Here is a 23,350-nt window from a genome sequence, read left to right on the forward strand (position 1 = left end):
ACGATCGGCAGTAACTGTTTCAGCACCCTGGACAGTGGCTTCCGATCACAATATAGATAAAGCTGTATATAAAAAAAGAACGTTCATACTTACCCAGAACTCCCTGCTTTTTCCTCCAGTCCGGCCTCCTGGGATGACGTTACAGCCCATGTGACCGCTGCAGCCAATCACAGGCCAATCACTGGCTGCAGCAGTCACATGGACTGCCGCGTCATCCAGGGAGGTCGGACTGGATGTCAAGAGAAGGACGTGTCACCAAGACAACGGCCGGGTGAGTATGAATTTCTTTTACTTTTATTATGGAAAGGGCTGTCCCTTCTCTCTACCCTGCACTGATAGAGAGAAGGGCTGCCGATTACTGCAGTGTAATTTTGCTGCCAAAAACGTGCCCGTAAATACGGGTGGAATACGGGTCGAATAGGTGTGACCAAGGACCCGTATTTACGCCAGTATTTACGGGTGGACAAAAATACGGTCGTGTGCATGAGGCCTCAGTCTGCAAGACTACTTGCAAGCTCTAAAGCAAGCAGTTGTATTCAAATCTGACAGAAAAAAGCATGTTCTTCTCCCCTTGGTCCTCTCTATCAACTGGCTAGTGATGCTGAGTGAAGAGGTGGACACACCATTAGTGCAACCTGTGCAGCTGCACAGGGGCCGGGCAGGTAAGGGGGCCCACTATCACCTTAAGGTAGGCTTCTTCTGTCTAATAGATTACATCTAAATGGCCGACTAATGAATTTTATGGCCAACAATTACTGATGGATTGTTAGAGAGACATAAGGAGGTCATCTAAGATGAGATTTTGGAGAGCAAGAGGCCCATACACTGTTCTTGCATGGGGGCCCTCAGCTGTCTGTGTCCGCCCCTGGCTGAGTGAAAGGGTGGGATTTGTCTTGCCTGGTCTCCAATGCAGACAGACGGAGCAGAGGATCAGCCTAAGCCCCGCTCCTTTCACAAACTTCCTGTTTTATTAATACTGAGAAGGTATAAAGTATAAAAACTGGTTGACCCCATAATAATTAGATATGCAGTGGAGACCATTGAGATCAGAGGGGTTTGCCAACAATTATTTCATATTTATGACCTTAAGACATGAAGAAAATAACATAATAATAAGGTAAGATTAAGGCATCATGCACAAAACCATATGAAAAATTGGTACCAAGCCACACTCTCCTTTGTGAGTTTCTGTATGGTCCTGTATTTTTAACCGTATGTCTCTTGACTCAAGTAAGTAGAGTCATGTAATGCAATATCCTATTAGTTGAACCCTTACCTATGAATAAAGTGGACACCGGAAACAGAGTTGGATGTCATTGGTCACAGCAGCCGTCTCTTAAGTACAGTAACCAAAATATCTAATTTATTAATAACATATTAAATAACCGTGAATCCCCACAATGGAATTCTAAACATTAATAAATAAAACCGAGACCCTATCAGGGTCAGAACATTAACATTTTATCAACACAGAAATACAGGGGCAAGTCCTTACGCTAACCAGGTGTATTTTTTGGTCATCTGCCCACACCAATTCCTTACCCCCAGCCGTAACCCGGCTCGGGGGCACCCATTACCTCTGCAGGTGACTTCAGATATATAACCAAGCCTTCAAAGGGATAACACCCTAAGAAGCCGTCTTCCAACTATTCGGGGGTTGCATCCCCCCCACCACTGTTTATGACCTACTTCAAGGACTCCCCCCGCCATTGCCATGACGACACAAACAAACAAAGAACACCATACACCAAACAAACACAACGCACAGCCAATAGTCACCAAAACAATGTTACTAGTAGAACAAGAACAAAATTGGGGCGGGCGGGCATGTGTTGCTGCTTCCTTGTCCCAAAGCGCAGTGACGTGAAGACGTCGAGAAGGCAAGTAAAGCCCACAAATCCCCTCCCCCCTTTGGTTACTGTAGGCCAAAAAAACCACCCTGCTACTCTCCCTCCTATCTTAGTCATGGAGGCCTCCCCTTATTGATTTAGGTCTGCAGTACAGCCTCCTCTATATGGTTCTCTGTTTGGTTACTGCCTGAGATCAAAAGAATTTTATGCTTCGAAACTGGTACTTTTTGTGGTGATCGAGTACCCGTATGGTTTTTGCATAGATCCATATACATGGATGTGGTTTGCCAGTGTTCATTGGCTTCTATGGGGGAAAATGGGCGATCATACGTCATTTGTTGGCGAATGGGACAATTTTTATTTAATAAGGTGGCATACTAAAACATCTCCATACGAACATACGGTGCTCGCGGAGGTATGGAGACCACCATGGAATAAAATTACCCCCGGAACTGGTACAGAGCTGTCATACTGTCAGATGATGACGAAAAAATCGTAACAAATTTAGTGCACATACAAAATCAATATAGAAAGTTATGTTGACACTTCGCTTAGAGTTAATTATCAACTTTATAATTTATCTGTTATTTTAATACGCTTGATATGCAAATCTAATGGCGGCATTCAGGCAAAATAATAGCATGTCAGATATTAAGAAATGCGCACTAAGCAGAGTTCGCTTTTCAAATGGTGATGAGACAGAGTATGGAGAGAATCACATTTATTTTAAGGTGTTGTCATCTTCCTAATGAGAACTAATCACAATGTTTAATCTACATCAGGGCAGGCCTGCGTACTGTTCAAATTATTGTCACAGGATAAAAAATGTGATGCAACAATCCCACGCTGTTTGCAGAAGCATCAGAACATTCTGCTAATATGGAATATTATATGCATTTTTCATATTAACGGTAGGGGTGTTCTCCTTCTATATTTTTCTGGGGGAAGTCATTTTATCTTCCCCTCCTCCCCTTTTTATTTTAGCTTAGATTATTTGAACAGCAGGCTTAGGAAAAAGGGTTAGGGCTTCAAGCTCAAATTGACTTTAGAAACGATGGGGCCAAAAGTTATAAGTATGAAAATGTACCACTTTGTAATACATATTAAAGATACATTTTGCTTTGTTAGTCCTGTGTTACTCCTGGGTGTATTTGTTACTGTGTACAGAATCCTGTGGTTGACTAGTGGATCCTGACTACAAACAGTCTGTTCTGTAGTCAGGTTCAGGGCCCATCTCAGCAGCAGCAAGGAGAAAGGGAATGCCGAGGAGACATTATAGCCTGGAGTGGTGAGAGGCGTAGGAATAAAGTGGGCTGCTTCATTCAGCAGGCAACAATCTCACATAGCCGGCTAAAAATAAAGAGGATGTTTTAGTCTAACGTTATCAATCAGAAAATAAATACAAAAAAAAAATGTAAGCATTTTCTGAAAACAGAACAACTATAAAAACGGTGCCGTGGAATCTGTTGCATGATGGAAACCAACAGCCCATGACGGAACCCTTTGACTTTTTCCATCGGGTTTCTGTCATGATGTTCATCGTTTTGCTGGACAAAATAGCCAAGCATGCTGTGCTATTTTTTTGGGCAAAAATGATTAAATCTGCCCAAGTATGTAATTTATCGAAGATAAATGGTTATTTTACTATGAGCTCGATAGATAGATAGACAGACAGACAGACAGACAGACAGACAGACAGACAGACAGACAGACAGACAGATAGATAGATAGATAGATAGATAGATAGATAGATAGATAGATAGATAGATAGATAGATAGATAGATAGATGATAGACAGACAGACAGACAGACAGACAGACAGACAGACAGATAGATAGATAGATAGATAGATAGATAGATAGATAGACGGACGAACGGAGTCAGTCAGTCAGTTTGTTTCCCTGTTGAACGGGACATGAAGACAATGCTTGCTTTGGTTAGCAGTGATGTTCTGGATCACCGGAGAGTAATTTATAAGGCGGGAAGTTACTAGTTCTGGTTCAGAGCCTGAGCCCCAGTAACGGGCTAAGAAAATAAAAGGACATAGATTTAATGAATTGTAACAGGTCCCAAGCAGAGAATAAAGGTGATGGCGCCTGTTCCCCAGATCCCCGGGCTATTCCACATTGTTCTCATCCCTTGCATGTCTGGGTGTGTTCTCAGCTGCCTGCTGTATATATATATATATATATATATATATATGCGCCTCGGGGAAGTGGCGTGTCTTACCTAACAAGCACATCGCAAGTATATCTTTCAGCTTCAATGATGATTTATGATGTCTTCTACATATTTGTTTTCGCCTTACAGTCGGGCATTCAATATATGCCCTGAGGTTTTGTAAGAATGTTCCTACTCTATTATTTATTTATCTATTTCACTTTTACCTTCCATGGTCTCCTGACTGTCTGGACGGATACTAGTCACATCATTTACCAGGCCTTCAAGCGATAGTATGAAAGCAGGGAATAACGTTGCAGGGTTCGAGTGATATAAAAATGATCAAAAGCCATAGAAAGCTCTGCTAAGGAGATTCGATATAACGCCTATATATTCTAAAAACAGCGCCACACCAGTCCACAGGTTGTATGTGGTATTGCAGCTCTTCCCTATTCCCTTTAATGTAGCTGGAAGAAAGCAGTCATGTTTTCCTAATCTATACAACTCCTTCAACATACTCATAAGTTACATAGGAATGCCCACTGGTCAGCGTATTTATATGTACATTGTCCCTTTAGCAGGCACCCCTCCCCCAGGGCTGTCTATAGGTAAATCCTGCCCTGTTTTCGTCCATCTACACAGCTAGTTATATAGGATATGACATATATAATACCAGTTAGAACTAGTTAGGTCTGAGATATCGTCTGCATCTGGTACCAGGTAAACAGCCTCTGTCCTCCGGCGGCAGGTTTATGATATTGATGCAGTTAATGTCCTTTTAGTCTCTTTATTGTTTTACATTTTACTTTGAAGGTCTGTTTTTTACTTAAATAAAATGTGCTGCTGCTCATAAAACTAAAGCAAACCACATCTATTAAAAATAGCTTCAAGGTAGATCGCCCTCTGCTGGGCTAGTTTATAACTAAAATAAAATGTTGCAATCTTTTTATGACAAAAACAAGTGTATTATGGGAGTTTAGATGACTGTAAAACAGTTAGAGGCCAAGCTGGACTAACATTACAGATTTTGGACCACTTTTTGCCAACTGTCTGAACTGTTTTATGACACAAACAAACGCGACAGACCCCAACCGAAGACCGGTATCTATGGTAAAGTTGTACAGATGTGTTGTATTTTTTCGGTCATAGTCGGGTAATCTTGTAAAGTCGTTCGCACCAAACAAAAGATCTGCATCAGATCAATAGAAGCCCAGACTAGACAGAGATCATGGCAGAGATCGATCGGTGATTTGTCATTTTGACTTATGGCGATATCATCCAGAACAACCATCATAGACCAATCATGAACGAGAAGTCATTCAGGAAACGGCCGTCGGAAACGTATGGTCAGCTTATGTCACATGTCTGACAGTGCAGTAGAGATAAAAAGCGCTGTCTGTTTCTATAAGGGCAACCAGCAGAAATGTATGTGTATCTGAAAGTAACGGAATAAAGTTTTTTCAATTACACAACTTTTTATTACAGATTTTACCTGTTAAAGGTGTTAGAATTGAAATTCCACTTTAAATGTGTCTTTCAATAGAACACACTGTACACAAGTCTTAAATTGCTTAGCAGAAAATTTCGGGGGCCGACAGAACAATTTGTGACTAGGACAGAATACAAAAAAAAAATGCGAAAAAATTCTGCATTTCTAAGGCCGGATTCACACGAGCGTGTGCGTTTTGCACACGCAAAAAACGCTGCGTTTTGCGTGCGCAAAAGGCAAGTAACAGCTCCGTGTGTCAGCAGCGTATGATGCGCGGTTGCGTGCTTTTCGCGCAGCCGCCATCATTATGACACTTCGTTTGGATGTTTGTAAACAGAAAAGCACGTGGTGCTTTTCTGTTTTCATTCATCCTTTTCACAGCTGTTGCGCGAATCACGCTCGTCCCACGGAAGTGCTTCCGTGTGGTGCGCGTGATTTTCACGCACCCATTGACTTCAATGGGTGCGTGATGCGCGAAATACGCCCAAAGAACGGACATGTCGTGACTTTTTCGCAGCGGACTCACGCTGCGGAAAAATCCCGCAACTGTCTGCACGGCCCCATAGAGTAATATAGGTCCGTGCGACGCGCGTGAAAATCACGCGCGTTGCACGGACGTACAGTGAAGGAAATAAGTATTTGATCCCTTGCTGATTTTGTAAGTTTGCCCACTGTCAAAGACATGAGCAGTCTAGAATTTTTAGGCTAGGTTAATTTTACCAGTGAGAGATAGATTATATATATAAAAAAAAACTGAAAATCACATTGTCAAAATTATATATATTTATTTGCATTGTGCACAGAGAAATAAGTATTTGATCCCCTACCAACCATTAAGAGTTCAGCCTCCTCCAGACCAGTTACACGCTCCAAATCAACTTGGTGCCTGCATTAAAGACAGCTGTCTTACATGGTCACCTGTATAAAAGACTCCTGTCCACAGACTCAATTAATCAGTCTGACTCTAACCTCTACAACATGGGCAAGACCAAAGAGCTTTCTAAGGATGTCAGGGACAAGATCATAGACCTGCACAAGGCTGGAATGGGCTACAAAACCATAAGTAAGACGCTGGGTGAGAAGGAGACAACTGTTGGTGCAATAGTAAGAAAATGGAAGACATACAAAATGACTGTCAATCGACATCGATCTGGGGCTCCATGCAAAATCTCACCTCGTGGGGTATCCTTGATCCTGAGGAAGGTGAGAGCTCAGCCGAAAACTACACGGGGGGAACTTGTTAATGATCTCAAGGCAGCTGGGACCACAGTCACCAAGAAAACCATTGGTAACACATTACGCCGTAATGGATTAAAATCCTGCAGTGCCCGCAAGGTCCCCCTGCTCAAGAAGGCACATGTACAGGCCCATCTGAAGTTTGCAAATGAACATCTGGATGATTCTGAGAGTGATTGGGAGAAGGTGCTATGGTCAGATGAGACTAAAATTGAGCTCTTTGGCATTAACTCAACTCGCCGTGTTTGGAGGAAGAGAAATGCTGCCTATGACCCAAAGAACACCGTCCCCACTGTCAAGCATGGAGGTGGAAACATTATGTTTTGGGGGTGTTTCTCTGCTAAGGGCACAGGACTACTTCACCGCATCAATGGGAGAATGGATGGAGCCATGTACCGTCAAATCCTGAGTGACAACCTCCTTCCCTCCACCAGGACATTAAAAATGGCTCGTGGCTGGGTCTTCCAGCACGACAATGACCCGAAAAATACAGCCAAGGCAACAAAGGAGTGGCTCAAAAAGAAGCACATTAAGGTCATGGAGTGGCCTAGCCAGTCTCCAGACCTTAATCCCATCGAAAACTTATGGAGGGAGCTGAAGATCCGAGTTGCCAAGTGACAGCCTCGAAATCTTAATGATTTACAGATGATCTGCAAAGAGGAGTGGGCCAAAATTCCATCTAACATGTGTGCAAACCTCATCATCAACTACAAAAAACGTCTGACTGCTGTGCTTGCCAACAAGGGTTTTGCCACCAAGTATTAAGTCTTGTTTGGCAAAGGGATCAAATACTTATTTCTCTGTGCACAATGCAAATAAATATATATAATTTTGACTATGTGATTTTCTGTTTTTTTTTGTTTTTTTTTATATAATCTATCTCTCACTGGTAAAATTAACCTAGCCTAAAAATTCTAGACTGTTCATGTCTTTACAGTGAGCAAACTTACAAAATCAGCAAGGGATCAAATACTTATTTCCTTCACTGTATATCACGTTCGTCTGAATAAGCCCTAAGAGGGTTATAAAAACAGATGAACTTCTTCAGGGCTTCAACCTGGCAGCAAAGACTGATAGGAAGAGCTGTCTGCATGGCGTTTCCGACATTATGCCCACACTATTGCCACTTAAAGTGGGTTCTAGGAAAAAGCTCAATTTAAATTCAGGTCCCACACCCACCTCTAAAGTTTCACTTACCTGGTCACTGCCAATATGGAAGCATACAGTCATTATGATTACGGTTGTTATGACCCGCCTGGTACTCTCTACAGAACATACCCCCTCTCTGCATGTGCAAGTCGATGGGGAATCTTCTTATTGGAAACAACCAGTTCAATGAAACTTTGTGAGTGGGTCGGGACGATAAACTCCGGGCAAAAGCTGAATTTTTAACCTGGGATTTTTTATTTTATTTAAGTGACTGTCGCATGGGTGCAATTCTTACAGATGCTCAAATGAAAAGTGCTCTGTACTGCGACAGATTGCCACTGAAGGAACACTGTGGACAAAACGGTCATGCGCAAAAAGTGGCAAGACTAAAAGTGTCTAGAAAAGGGGGTCAGGCTTAATGGGGACGGGAACGTGGCGTAAATGTGCCAAAATGCGCCATATGAAAACTAATCTAACCAAGAGTTGGTATAAGGAAGAGAAGAGTGTTTAGTATGTCTAGCAAGATGTGCCAAATTTATCCTACAGAATGCACCACTGTGATCAATATGGCCCATTTACGGATCGTCAGGTCTAAGTTTATGCTGTATAAATCTTAGAAAACTTAGTAAATCTGCCCCTGAAACCAGTTTTTGCCCGGAGTGTCCCTTTATAAGGATATTCCTTTCCTCGCTAAGATATTCTATAACATTGTGATCCGTGATGGTCCGATCCTGGGCATCCAGAGAATGAAGAACAGCGCTCCCAGCCAGCCGCTGAACAAGAAACGGCAATACAGCAAAGTGGATGGGAACACTGCAGGGGAAAGCTATGAAGGAGCTACATCTCTAAGACCATTTCAACTACTAAAGCCTTCTAGGTCATATGTGACTGTTTTTTATTAGCATTAAGCATTGCTTTGTAGGGGGTCTGCTAATGAAAAGGTTAAGGAATACTGCTCCACATGGCTTAGATGTGCTATAAAACAGTCAGAAACCTCATTTGGGATTTAAAAGAGTGGATTTTGTCCCTGAGATAATGATTCAAAGGGTAGTATGGATTCTGTGCTGGCATTGTACAGGAAAGTATCTGATGACGGCTTTGAAAATAAAGCCCACACACCTTGCCAATCGCAGTGTGTCAGCATGTATGAAAAGCACAGAAAACGACTAAAACTATAGCAAAGTGGCTGCTTGTTTAAATAACTTTGATTCAATTGGTTCTGGCAGCTCAGGATTTAATAACTGTCTAGAATTTAGCAATTGCTCTCCCCTGTATGTAAAGAATACTAATAATATTCAATGTCTTAACCCAGAAATCATAGGCTGTCACATCAGAACGGAGCTCACCTTATAAATGATGTTTTATTTGGACATTAATATAGCAATTTTCTGCAGCTTGCTGACAGTCAACATCCTAATGCGTCATCTGTTGAATATGATGTTGTATAAATAGGTTCTCATAGTCACAAGTCCCTGATAGAACAGGAAAGTCCTACATAAGCGTAAACAATCAAAGCACATTTTCATTTGAAGGTCAACCTTTTAAAATTGATTACCTTTTTTTCTTTAAGAGGACCCGTCACCTCTTTTGACACGTCTGTTTTAGTAAATACTTGTATTCTCCATGTGATGGGTATGCAGGAAAAAAGGAGTCTCCAAGGGCGCTGCTGCACTTTAGTTTAGGGGTCAGCTAGGAGTACAGCTGAACGTATTGGTCATGTTTTTGGATTAGCAGAGTGCAATGGGTGATCAAATTGAACGTTTAGTGAGATAGATCAGCAGCGGATAAATTATAGCTGGAAAGGGCAGTGTCAGCGCGTGTCGGGCTGGACAACAAAACATGATAAAGCAGAGTACTAAAAACATATGAACTATAAAAGTTATATATATATATATGTTAGTATAAAAACATATGAACATAAAAACATCTAAACGTTCAATTTGATCACCCATTGCACTCTGCTAATCCAAAAACATGACCAATACGTTCAGCTGTACTCCTAGCTGACCCCTTCTGGGTTAGCATCCAAATGGATGCCTTGTTAGCATCTAAATGGACGCTTTCGCTCTTAGTGTCCAAATGGATGTCCTTTATGCATCCAAATGGATGCTGTCACTTTTAGCATCCAAATGGATGTCACTTCGGCATCCAAATGGACGTCTGACATAATTCATGCATCCAGATGGATGTTTGGGTCTTTTAACATCCAGATGGATGCTATTCTGACATCCAAACGGATGTTTCAGTATCTAGCATTCATTTGGATGTTTTGTATGCCGCGTTATTGTTTTAATGAGGTCTATTACATCAATATGTCTTTTTTTGCTAATATTCTATGCTCTTTTCTCTAGCATAGTAAGGTACTATTGTTTTTTCTTTTATATGTATAACTATTTACTGTTTTTGCTTATATTTATATTTTAAGTTCAAACCTTGACCTATGACGTCATTTGAGCACTCTGACCTCGGTCACATTAGCGGGTTTTTCTAATGATACGTTTGCATTTAAGCAGTGTAGTTTGTATGCTTTTCCATGGCCTGATGAAGATGCCGGTGCGGCATTGAAACGCGTAGCCTTATTGTTTAATAAACCTTTATTTTACTCTCTCTCATACGTGACTTATCATTACTCATGTATTGATGCGTTAAACTAAAGTGCAGCAGCGCCCTTGGAGACTCCTTTTTTACTGCATACCCAGCACACTTTCTGCGGTTTTCCTCGGAACACCGGTCTTGAGTCCTGGCAGCAGCAGCATTTAAATACTTATTGCCTGTTATCATCCTATCCCAGGTGAGTAGTATCTGTATTTTACACTACATCACATCTGGGTAACCTGTACTATGTGGCGCCGTGTTTTCTGTTTCTTATCTATTTGTATTCTCCATGAAATAACCATTCTGGAGCATCTTTTCGTAGAACTCTACGTTGTGCCGTTCCTCTGTTATTCCACTTTGAATTTTACAAATAAATTGACAAGTGGGCATTACCATTTGTGGGTGTGTCCCTACACAGACTGACACTGTCCAATCAGTGCTGACAGAGTGAGACTGTGTAGGGACACGCCCCTTTGACAAGGGGAATAGTAACACCCAGTTGTCAATTAATTAATACATTTCTAGGAGGAATAATAGAGGAATGGCACAATGCAGCGTTCTAAGAAAAATGTTCCAGAATTGTTATTTCATGGGGAATACAAGTATTTACTAAAATAGTCATGTCATGGGAGGTGACTGGTCCTTTTTAAAGGGTACCTGTCAGCTTTTGTAACATGTCTGTTTTAGTAAATACTTGTACCTGAACATGAGATAAAAAGATTGGAACACCATTTGTTAGAATTCTACTTTGTGCCGTTCCTCTATTATTTCTCTTAAATGAATAAATTGACAACTTCCCTCCACTAGGGGTAGCTTAGGAGCTTACTGCATACACTTATACAGTGAACTCAATAATAAAATAGTATGTAGTATTATTTTTCACTGCACTCTACTTTTATTTTTTAATGACAGTACTTTGTCCCTGTACACAATAATATACACAATGTAAGAACACACCTAAAGTATCATATAACAGGCACATGACAACCGTGAGATACTTTGAGGTCCCAGGTAACCTGTATATAAATGTGAACCCAGGTGATTGCATTGCCATGGTCATGGGATGGACACACAGGTGTTCGGATGGTTACATGGTTATGTGATGGACAAACAGGTGATGGGATGATTACATGGTCATGTGATGGACACACAGGTGCTGGGATCGTTACATGATCATGTGATGGACACACAGGTGCTGGGATGGTTACATGATCATGTGATGGACACACAGGTGCTGGGATGGTTACATGGTCATGTGATGGACACACAGGTGCTGGGATCATTACATGGTCATGTGATGGACACACAGGTGCTGGGATGGTTACATGGTCATGTGATGGACACACAGGTGCTGGGATGGTTACATGGTCATGTGATGGACACACAGGTGCTGGGATGGTTACATGGTCATGTGATGGACACACAGGTGCTGGGGTGGTTACATGGTCATGTGATGGACAAACAGGTGCAGGGATCTTTACATGGTCATGTGATGGACACACAATGAATGTTCCTACTGAATAACAACAAGCAGAGATCTTGAAAACTGTGAGGACTTAATACCGAAACTATAATGGAAAATGTAATAACTTTTCATTATACAAAAAAAAATATTAATTTGCTGAAACCGGACAACCCCTTTAAGATCACAAGGGTTGTGTGCCATCTCCAAGAAAGGTGGTATGGTCCAGAGTACTTCACTAGGGCATTTAGTTTCAAACTGCCCATCCATGTCCTGTCTGCCAACAATATGGCATGTTTTCGAAGGTCTTAGGCAAAGTGGTTGAGTGGGAGTAGGGGTCTTATATTTGACATGCTTTAACAAATTTAGGCTATTTCTAGTGAAACTAAAACGATAAGAATTGTGGCATCTTGTACACAGAGGACATTACACTTTCAACATTTTCTTTAATCATCCAAAAATCTTAAATTATCCATTACCTAATGACCTTTCCTTCGTCTGGTTTGTTGATCTGACAACAGGCAGGCTGGCTCTCGTCCGGCTGCCTCTGATGAAGGGCCCTGTAGATTCTCCTTCGAACATGGCTTCTCCAGAATCAGCAGACACCTCCGATAGAAGTTCTGCCGGGTCTCCCAGGCTTGGCTGTGGACTGGACGAGAGCTTTGGACTTTTTGTCTATAAAAATAGAAAATGAAAAAATAATATTACACAAAATATATGTTACATATTATATTTATGTGCACATTGCCTATTTCAATCATGACAGCCAAGCATGGATATGCACATGGATTTCTAAAAAAAACTGACAGTTTATATTATTTTGTAGCACATATGCTATACTGCACACATAGTTTACATTACACGGTTTTTCTCAGCTAAAGAAGGTTACAGACTGTGATGTAGCTATGGAGGGTGTCAAGTGGCCCTTTTTTCACATAACAGAACATAAATTGTGTTGTCCTGTTATGGATTTTACACTGGGTATCCTGGAGCATCAAGCTACACCTCTGGTTAAAGGGTTCCCCCACCTAAATTAATATTTAAAAATAAAAAAAAACAGGGGGAGGAAACCTCCAGCTCACCAGTCCCACGTCTGACACTCCAACTTTGCTCGGATCTCCGCGACGGTCCACGGTAGGTAACAATAGAAAACAAGGAAGGTTGATCCAGCGTTGTAGTTGTGTTTAAAAAGGAATCATGTTCGTATTTTTATTGGGTATGAAAATTAAAATCGAACGGACAAACAGACGTGGTAACAAAAGCAGTTTCAGGTAGGTATTTGGAGCCTACGCGTTTCGAACACTTGCGGTGTTCTTAGTCAAGGCGATTTTAATTTTCATACCCAATAAAAATAGGAACATGATTCCTTTTTAAACACAACTACAGCGCTGGATCAACCTTCCTTGTTTTCTAATATTTAGAAATATCTGACTAATAACGCAGGAGTTGAAAAATGGCAAGGGTGTACAAGGAGTGGGTATCAATTTCAGGCTGGTCTCATCCCCATTAAAAATAAATGGTGAGAACATACACAGGGATGTAGTCTCTAGAGATGCTGCACAAGGATCTCCTATTGCAGGTGGTTAAGAGTGTGATAGTGTCAAGCAGCTGCTGAAAGGGGCCTCATTTTTATCATTGCTATAGGGTTTTCTATATATGCCATGGAATGGCATGGATGAAAACTGCTAAAATCATTTTTTCCACTACTGCTGTTAGAAAAGTGTCAGACCGTTACAAGATATTTTGCTAGGTATACACACGACTGGATCATAACATGGGCAAAAGGGGCAAAAAGTGGGAACTTCAAGTCAATCACTATTACAATTCTTCACTAATTTGTATTATTATGAATATACTAATAATAGTGTGCAATAATGATAGAATAATTCAAACACAATCTAGAAAAAGACTAACAATATCCGTTATTACTGGCGCACTGTTTAACCAGATGCATTATGTCATTAACGCGATCTGTATGCTCGGGATTGTAAGAATACGTTATATTTTATTAGTTACATTTTCATTAGCGGAATATGCCGCCTTCCAACAATTGTCGGCTTCTGTCAATGCTATTAAATTGTAATTATATGACAGGAATAACTAGCACGGAGAACAGACCATCTGGAGGTCATGTCTGTGACATGTTGCTATTACAATATTAGGTATAATCTGGCACCCCGCTGTGAAATCAGTTGGACGCGTTTGCTCTGCAATTAGCAGGAGCTGGCTGCAGTATTTTTAGCTAGCAATATGCTTTCTCCTTCTATTCTACATATAAATTGTTTACTAAAAACACCTCGTTATATGTATGCAGCTCTTCACCGATATATTCACTGCATTTTACTGATCTCTTAATGACAACCTCATGTTATTGAATTATTACCATGTGACACAAGTAGCACTTTACTCTAATTTGTCCAGAATATCAGATTGACAATTAAATTATCCATTTACTTTATATCCCAGATGCGATTTGTCTATCATGTTAAGCTGTTGCGCATTTAGAATGTTCTATATTGGAAACAAATCATATATTAAAGCAGTTTTGACAAATTTGTATTTTACATCTATTATAATGTTTGGTTGTAATGGAAGTGCAGTAGATGTCTTTTAATCCAGCAACCGTTAGTCCAGAATTCCCGATCAGCATAAATAATAGCACACTGAGAATATAGCAACATCAAATAGGAGAGCCCATGGTTTTTGAGATTATAAATACTGCAAGTATAAGAAAAAAATGATAATTATGATTTTATAGAGAGATGCTGGGAGATGAGCTGAATTAATATATAGGTTAATCAAATAATCCGACAAAAAAATGGTACAAGTAGTCAATTTTCAGGAAAAAAAAATATAGGGTGCTCCATCTGGTGTTATATTATGGGCAGGGGCGTAACTACGAAAGACTGGGCCCCATAGCAAACTTAACTGGGCCCCCCTCCCCTGGGTGCCACACAACTCCCACTTGTAGATAGTGCCTCCCTGTAGATTCTGCAACACAGCACCCCCTGTAGATAGCGAAATACACAGCCCCCTTTATATAGCAACATACAGCCCCCCTGTAGATAGCGCCATACAGCCCCCTCCCTGAATAAAGCACCATACAGCCCCCCTATAGATAGCACCATACAGTCTCCCCTGTAGATAGCGTCATAAAGCCCCCTGTAGATAGCACCATACAGCTCCCTCCCTGTATATAGCGCCATACAGCCTCCCTGTAGATAGCATCATACAGCCCCCTGTACATAGCGCCATACAGCCCCCTCCATAAATAAAGCACCATACAGCCCCCCTATAGATAGCGACATACAGCCCCCTGTAGATAGCATCATACAGCCCCCTCCCTTTATAAAGTGCCATAAAGCCCAGCCTGTAGATAGCATCATACAGGCCCCCTGTACATAGCGCCATACAGCCCCCTCCCTGAATAAAGTGCCATACAGCCCCCCTGTAGATAGCGCCATACAGCCCCCCTGTAGATAGCGCCATACAGTCCCCTCCCTGTATAAAGCACTATACATCCCCCCTGTAGACTGTAGATAGCGCCATACAGCCCCCTCCCTGAATAAAGCACCATACAGTCCCCCTGTAGATAGCGCCATACAGTCCCCCCTGTAGATAGCACCATACAGCCCCATCCCTGTATAAAGTGCCATACAGCCCCCCTGTAGATAGCGCCATACAGCCCCCCTGTAGATAGTGCCATACAGTCCCCTCTGTGGATAGCGTCATACAGCCCCCTGTAGATAGCACCATACAGCCCCCTCCCTGTATATAGCGCCATACAGCCCCACTGTAGATAGCATCATACAGCCCCCTGTAGATAGCACCATACAGCCCCCTACCTGTATATAGCGCCATACAGCCCCCCTGTAGATACCGCCATACAGCCCCCTCCCTGCATATAGCACCATACAGCCCCTCTGTAGATAGCATCAAACAGCCCCCCCTGTATATAGCGCCAAACAGCCCCCTGTATATAGCACCATACAGCCCCCCTGTATATAGCACCATATAGCCCCCTGTATATTGCACCATACAGCCCCTCTATATATAGTACCATACAGCTCCCTGTATATAGCACCATACAGCCCCCCTGTATATAGCACCATACAGCCCCCTGTATATTGCACCATACAGCCCCTCTATATATAGCACCATACAGCTCTCCTGTATATAGCACCATACAGCCCACCCCTGTAGATAACTTCATACAGCCCCAACCCCCTCGCCCTTAAAAAAAAACAGGCTGTAGCCTATGGTTTGTCCCATAAAATACATGTATCCCCTTTCCACAGGTTAGGGCATACATGTGTTATCGCTGGGACCCCCAGCGATAAGCAGAAAGGGCGATAGCGGAGCCTCCGGCCATGGGCCCGTGCTTATGCTGTGGGCTCCATAGCAGCCGCTATGGCTGCTACAGCGGTAGTTACGCCACTGATTATGGGGGTACTATGTCAGTACATAGAGTGCACTGCTCTGAAGTATGGAGCCAAGGGACCTTTGTGCCACTGTACACCCTCTGCACAAATACAGTAGCTCTACTGTGTGCATGATGACTAACTATCAAAATAGCATTACTAACATGGTTCTGGAAATAGAATCAAAGGAGACAATTTTCCATCAGACATCTCACAGGCTAATGTGTAAAACCATATCTCATATTCAAAGTGACATTTTTTTTATGCTGCATTATAAAAAAGTCTTCCATTTCAGAACTTTTAAAGGGGGTTAATACTTTTTTTAAAAAGTATCCCTGTAGTTACTTTAAACATGCATCACTGTATAATATAGGTCTGGCAGATGCGGATTCCAGTTTTGGGAATCACACGTATAGGGAAAATACAGATATAGCCAAGAGTTTACAATTCCCATGAACTACAATGAAGAGAGCCGCATGTTGGCCTCATCTCATCCTCACTGGGTTCTCCACAGGGAAACAGGGCTTATGTCATAAATGTCTCAAATGGGAAAAACCCTTTAAGAGATCCCTTTAAAATGATGCACTGTGTTATGCCTAGCACAGAGCATGTAGGGGCGGTGCATGACAAAGGGATTCAAAGAGCACCAAAGAGAGCATACCAGTCATACACCGCCCCCTCAAGTCTGCGCTAGACAACAGTTCTGCCCCTTTAAAGGGGTTTTCCCATCAGGGACATTTTTGACATATCCACAGGATATAAGATAAATGTCAGATAGATGCGGGTCCCACCTCTGGGACCCGCACCTATCTCTAGAACGGGGCCCCCTAAACCCTGTTCTACTGCTCTGTGCTCTGGCTGACACGTGTGATTCCCAACCATGAAGAAAAAAACAGCGTAACTCGCTGGGCTACGCTGTTTCCGTAAGTCCCATAGTAGTGAATGGCAGTTTTGGAAACAGCGTAGCCTGCGAGCTACGCTGTTTTCTTCTTCATGCTTCAGGAATCACATGCATCAGCCGGAGCACAGAGAGATAAAACGGGGTTTAGGGGGCCCCGTTCAAGAAATAGATGTGGGTCCCAGAGGTGGGACCTGCATCTATATGACATTTATGGCATACCCTGTGGATTGGATATGTCATAAATATCCCTGATGGGGAAACCCCTTTAAGTTTCTAAAAATAAAGCTCATACAGCCCACAGTGCCCCATTACAGTGCTAGCTACACATTGACTGCCATAACAGTGCCAGCCACATAGTGCTCCCCAGTAGTGCCAATTGCACATCACTCCTCCTTTCTGATATGGAAGATATATTTCAGCAACCAATTGAGTGCGCTCACCTGGACCATTCAAGGCCTGCACTAAAATCTATGATCAGGGCTAGGGAGCATGTGTGTGTCCTGATTGTCGGGAACTGCAAAAGACAGCATTGCAAGCCGCGTGCAGTCCCTGCTTTTAAGTGTTTGTCTACCATCGACCATCGTTTTTCTATTAACGTTTAGAATGAATCTACTGGTAAAGTTATGTACATACATGACATTAGTTATATTGGACCAATTCTGAGTTACAGTCTGTATTATAGTCCAGAGCTGCATTCATAATTCTGCCAAGAATTCTTGCACACATTGCTTGTTCAGTGCCTGCACAGAGTTTGTTATAGTGATTTACAATCCGAAACAAGTTGCTAATAAAACAGTCGACATCGGCATCCTGATTACTTTACTAATAGTGTCAGTTCAAGCCATGCCTTTTCTACAAAATGCTACATTATTTTTGTGACTTAGAAAAGAATATAAATCATGGACCAAGCAAAATAAAGACAAAATCTCAATTCAAAGTTGAATATAATTTTGGTGCTCAAACTCTTTCACCGGTCAATTTACTTTGGCAAGGTTATGGGAACCAATTTCTTGCCACAGACATTAGAGTAAAGCTGCCCCATGGACAGCCGGTCCTTCAGATGACAACCTGGACAGCCAGTTATCTACTATTTAAACCTGCATAAGTTGGCTGGTTGCTACATAATTGTACAAGTGCTTATGGAGAATATTGGCAGATAAGTTCAAACAAAGTATATGCATGTACGGTACATTTTTAGAACTGTACTTGGCATAATCCCCTCCAAACCCCCAAGAAAAGTACAAAAAATTCCAAAGTTACATACAATTTTTGTTCAAATTTTACCCAAATAGTTGGCCAAAACGGTCTGAATCCATCATTTCACAAGACTTACCTCTGATCTCTGTGTGCGTCTTAGTTATAGAACCTTTAAGGTAGACAAATATCAAGACAATTCCACCCCGTCTCCTAGTACGATGGTGATAATCCATCTTACCTTTCTGTAGCTCTGGACCAAAGTTCAGTATTTACATACACGGGGAAATTTTCATTGGCTTTGCTTTCCTGTTTGTGAAGACACCCTCCTGTACTGTTGCTCTTGATGTGCTACACATGGCCGGCATATCACTTATTCTTTCCACACATAATCAGCCTAAGACATTAGGTTCATTGGGAAGAGCAATGTGACCTTTAACTACACAGCTCTTAATGCCAACTTGAAAGAAAATAAATGCTGAAACTGAATTATCTCCTTATTTCTCCTTTGCAAAGAATGCCAGTGGCATGGGGGTGGGAGATAATAAAAGTTCAACAGCATGAGAAACTGGGCATTCTTAAAGGGGTTGTACTCTAAAGAACAAACCTGTAAATAAATCAAATAAAATTGTATGCAAAACAGAAGACTCCGACCTACTTTAGACCTACTGAACCTGTAATTTTATACGGAGACATACTGAAGTTTTTTGGCACAGATTCCATGCGAATCTGTGAGAAGAAAAATGTTCCATCAGATGCCATATTATAGAGGTATTCTTCCCTGGAAGCAATACACTCTGAGTGCCTACAGGTCTTTCAGGGGACGGACAGACCAATGGTGCAACCTGTGCAGCTGCACAGGGGCCCAGTAGATAGGGGGACCCACTGCCACCTTAAAAGCAGCTTTGTACTGTTTATTGGATTGTATGTAGGGGACTAATGACAATGGTTCACAATTATTGGTGGATTGTTAAAGCGACATAAGGGCGGGTGTTCTTTGATGAACTATTGGAGAGTAAGGGGCCCGTATACTGTTCTTGTGCTTGGGCACTCTACTGTCTATGTCCACCACTGGGGTCTCTAGTATCAATCTGCAGCCACTCTAGATCTGTCTCTCTATCTATCTATCTATCTATCTATCTATCTATCTATCTATCTATCTATCTATCTATCTATCTATCTATCACATAACAGTAACATATTTAAATCTACAGATTTTTAAAAGGATCCCATATATAATAATGCATTGTATACTATTTTATCTTAAAGCAGTTGTCCGATTTGGGTTCTTAGGAAAGTACCCTAGCAGGATATCTGTAGCAGGACCATCAATAGATCAGATGTTATTGCCAGGGGAAGCTGACGGCTAGTCCTCTAAATGAAGCATTGAATGGTCCAATTTGAAATCAATGGGCCATATGTGTACTGTACAGAAATACTCAGTGCTCCAGGGTGAGAGCGGCCCTTTAAAGCAGTAATGTGCTCTGGTTGATAGTAGGAGACCTGGTCCTCAGAATTCCCTAATAGTGCATTTTAAAGGGGTTGCTGAATCTGTCCAGTTACCCATTTTTTCAGGAACAGTCCAAGAGTGTATTTCTGTATGTCAATTAGGCAGAGACGATTTTTGGGCACAATCTTAAATATTGCCTGGAGTATAACTATTACAGTATTTATAGTTGTATATAGTATAATATTGCAACAAAGTGCAAAATTGGTATCTGAAGGGAACGCATTACATCCAGTTGGATTATTTCTAACATAGGGAAATATGCACCATTCAGATGAAAGCTTATTGGTCTCTGCAAATCTGAACAAACTTCACACCATAACATGTTATAGATATGTCTTGTATGATAATAGGTCATGCCATCACTCAAACCCAACAGTGTTAAACGTAAAGGAATTTCCTGCTAAAAGAAAAAGAAATTCAGCTGTTTTTGCAGTTTCATCTGTTCCTGGAAAAGCTGACTGACAACCCAAAGGGTCACTATTACAGGTACCATTAGAGTTGTCACCAGTCCTGGGATCAGCACCCGACAACAGGCGCCAGGGCCCATTGGGCTTCGGAGCACCTGATGATCTGGATAAACATACTCTGGTTATCAAGCAAAGGGTGGGGTAGGCAGGAGGCCAACACTGACGTGTTGCCAAAGGGGACACATACAAAAAGAGTCAGCCCTGGATGTCACAGGCCTTAGGTGTGAGGAACACAGAGCACTAATAAAGGGGGCACCACTGGCCCCCGAGCTTGCACCCCTTCATCCCACACTTAATGCCCAAACCTATGAAAAGGTATCTGCACAAGATGCAGCCATATTCTCTAGTTTATTGATGGGAGAGTGTTATTTAGGCACCTTACCGCATGTTTTTGTGCATTATATGACTGTATTAATTGGGCAATACAAGGTGCACTAAAAGGGGGTGTCCAAATAAGGCACTGCATCGGGAACCAGCCAACCTAAGGCCGGCCCCTGAATACTGGGAAGGATAAGTGACATCCCATTGTAGCTGTAATAGTGGTGATATTTGTTCACATCCCGATATAGCTTTCCTAGACATCATTTTTTATCACCTGATAAAAGAAAACTCAAGGAGTCTTTTTTTTTTTTTTTTGGGGAATGCCCTTCAAACCATGCTTTGTTATGTGTAATTCATGCAATCCTCCCCCTATTTCAGCAGGTGCATTCACACTGCAAACGACACACGGTTAGACGTAAAAAAAAAAACTCAGGCCATAAAAGAAAAGAATAAAATAAAACACAAAAAAAAGGGAATAATGTACTAACTCTCTGAGAGGATTCAATTTTCATCAAGTACCTTTGAATGTCAAGTTCTGAATGGAGTGAGGCCAGCATACACTGCACAGCCTGTAGATGGAGAAGGAAGACAAAAGAAAGAGGCAATTTGTAGCAGGAAAAGAAAAAGATTTGTCCTGGCTTCTTATCCCTGTCATTATCTTTGCTCACAATAGGACTAAATAAAGACAAGTTGCGCAAAAAGTCAATGAGGATTACAAACACTGAAATAACGTGAGATGTAGCTGAGTTGGGGGGGGGGGGTCAATATTATCTAGCATGGTAACACGATACAACTGTGCACTGGGGAATTAATACCGGACGCTTGCTTGTGGCACTCGCCAGTCTGCAGGTGGCACATCGCACTTCACGACAGTGTCAGTCAACACATTCAGTTTAGAAGACACTTACCAGAGTACTGGTCGCACCACTTATTGTGATAATGTCACTTATCGGAGCTGTTGAGTGGCGTGCATGGCACTCAACATATCGCCTGTATAAGTGATGCTCAATGGCCCACTTAAACTCAATGTTATAAAGGAAGCAATGCCACATGGGTCACTAGGAAGACAACTCTCATCATCTAATATAGCATAAAATTCAACACAAGGGAGGATTTATTATTTATGAAAATGTGAATTTGTACACTGCATGCTTTAAATCATTTCTTAAAGGGGCTGTCCAGTAAATAAAACGTAACCGGTTCAGGACCAGGCAACATTTAGCCATTTTTCACACGCATTATTTAAACGGATATAACGTTTTTCGTTGTTGGGCTAGTGACATGATATTTGCAATGTTTTCTTTCATGATCAATTCTTGTTTCTTTCCTTATCATTCTTATACACATCATTTTTTGCTTTTTTAGCATTTTTGGGCTTATAGTTTGAAAAAAGGAGTTAAGAAATATGTTTTTTTTTAATTTTAGCTCATTTTTTTTCTGGTAATAATATAGTGTTACCCTAAAATAGACTTTTTATTTGTGATTGTCATGGTCTATCGTAAATTTTGATATTACATGTCTATTTTATGGTAATTGAGTCAGGGCTAGCATTACGACAATGATTGGTGGTGGAAAGCTTTTTTCTGGGGGGTATTTTATGTGTATTTTTTATTTAATTCATTTCTGTTTGTTTTTGACTTTTTTTTTTTTTAATTATTATTATGGCCAGCCCCCCAAAGGTCAGAAAACACCTTTGGGGGACTTTATTATTTATTTTTTACACTATACTTTTCCACTGTACCTGGGGCTGCACAGGGGAAGTCAGCCGTGTTTTTATTGACTATTGCCACGATTAGGGCTGTGCTGCGTCTAGTATGACCGAGTAGCAACTTCCTTCTACCGATAATCCCGGCGATCATTTGACCATTCACATGACCACTAGGACCAATAGAGGCAGCGGTCTCTATTCTATACACAGCGCTTATTGAGCGTTGTGTACCTGAGTACAGAGAAGACATGAGCAGTGAAAACCGCTTCACTTTTCTCCCCAGGATCCCCGGTAATACCCGACTTTCAGCTGCCCAATCGCTTGGGCAGCAAGCTTAAACCCGCGTCGTATATATACAGTGGGCATTCCTCTAACGGTTAATAGACAGCAAAACGTTATGGAAATATGGAATAAATGGAATAAATAAAGCAGAGCGGGCACATATCAGAAATCATAATAACTTCTTTACTCCGTGATGCTGGTAAGTGCCAACACATCCTTCGACAGGAGGACCCGGTGCTTGTTTGAGCTAAGCTGCCACCCAACTATTGTAAGAGAAAAAGTTTGATTGACCCCTGGGCCGGTTCGACCAAGCCCTGTTTGCCAACATTCCTGTGCCTGTCTAGACAGAGAGTCCTACTCAGTTTTACACCACCCATGGAGAATAATTTTCTTGTATGTCCACAGGACCATTAACATTTGATGGTGCTACCATTTAGGTACCCTTATAGTACCATGCAAGAAAATAATCTCATTCTCTTTAACTGGCTCTACACCAGAGCTTTCAGACAGCCACTTTCTGAATAATTTGTCATTCACGGTTGGTCTGTGAAGGTTGTCGCTCTGAACAACACGACGGTACATTAAACGATGGTCTGGCCTTCTTT

General features: G+C 41.6%; 1 protein-coding gene across 9 annotated transcripts in view; it reads right to left on the reverse strand.

Annotated features, from left to right (window-relative positions):
- KIAA1217 (KIAA1217 ortholog) overlaps positions 1 to 23,350 on the reverse strand; it is a 534,607-nt gene that overhangs the window by 145,647 nt on the left and 365,610 nt on the right. For all 9 annotated transcript variants that reach the window (XM_075827545.1, XM_075827547.1, XM_075827544.1 and 6 more), the window contains one exon: positions 12,421 to 12,616. In XM_075827545.1, the coding sequence (XP_075683660.1) occupies positions 12,421 to 12,616 (196 nt within the window). The remainder of the gene's footprint in view (positions 1 to 12,420; positions 12,617 to 23,350) is intronic.

This window comes from Rhinoderma darwinii, chromosome 5, assembly GCF_050947455.1.
Source record: "Rhinoderma darwinii isolate aRhiDar2 chromosome 5, aRhiDar2.hap1, whole genome shotgun sequence".
NCBI lineage: Eukaryota > Metazoa > Chordata > Amphibia > Anura > Rhinodermatidae > Rhinoderma > Rhinoderma darwinii.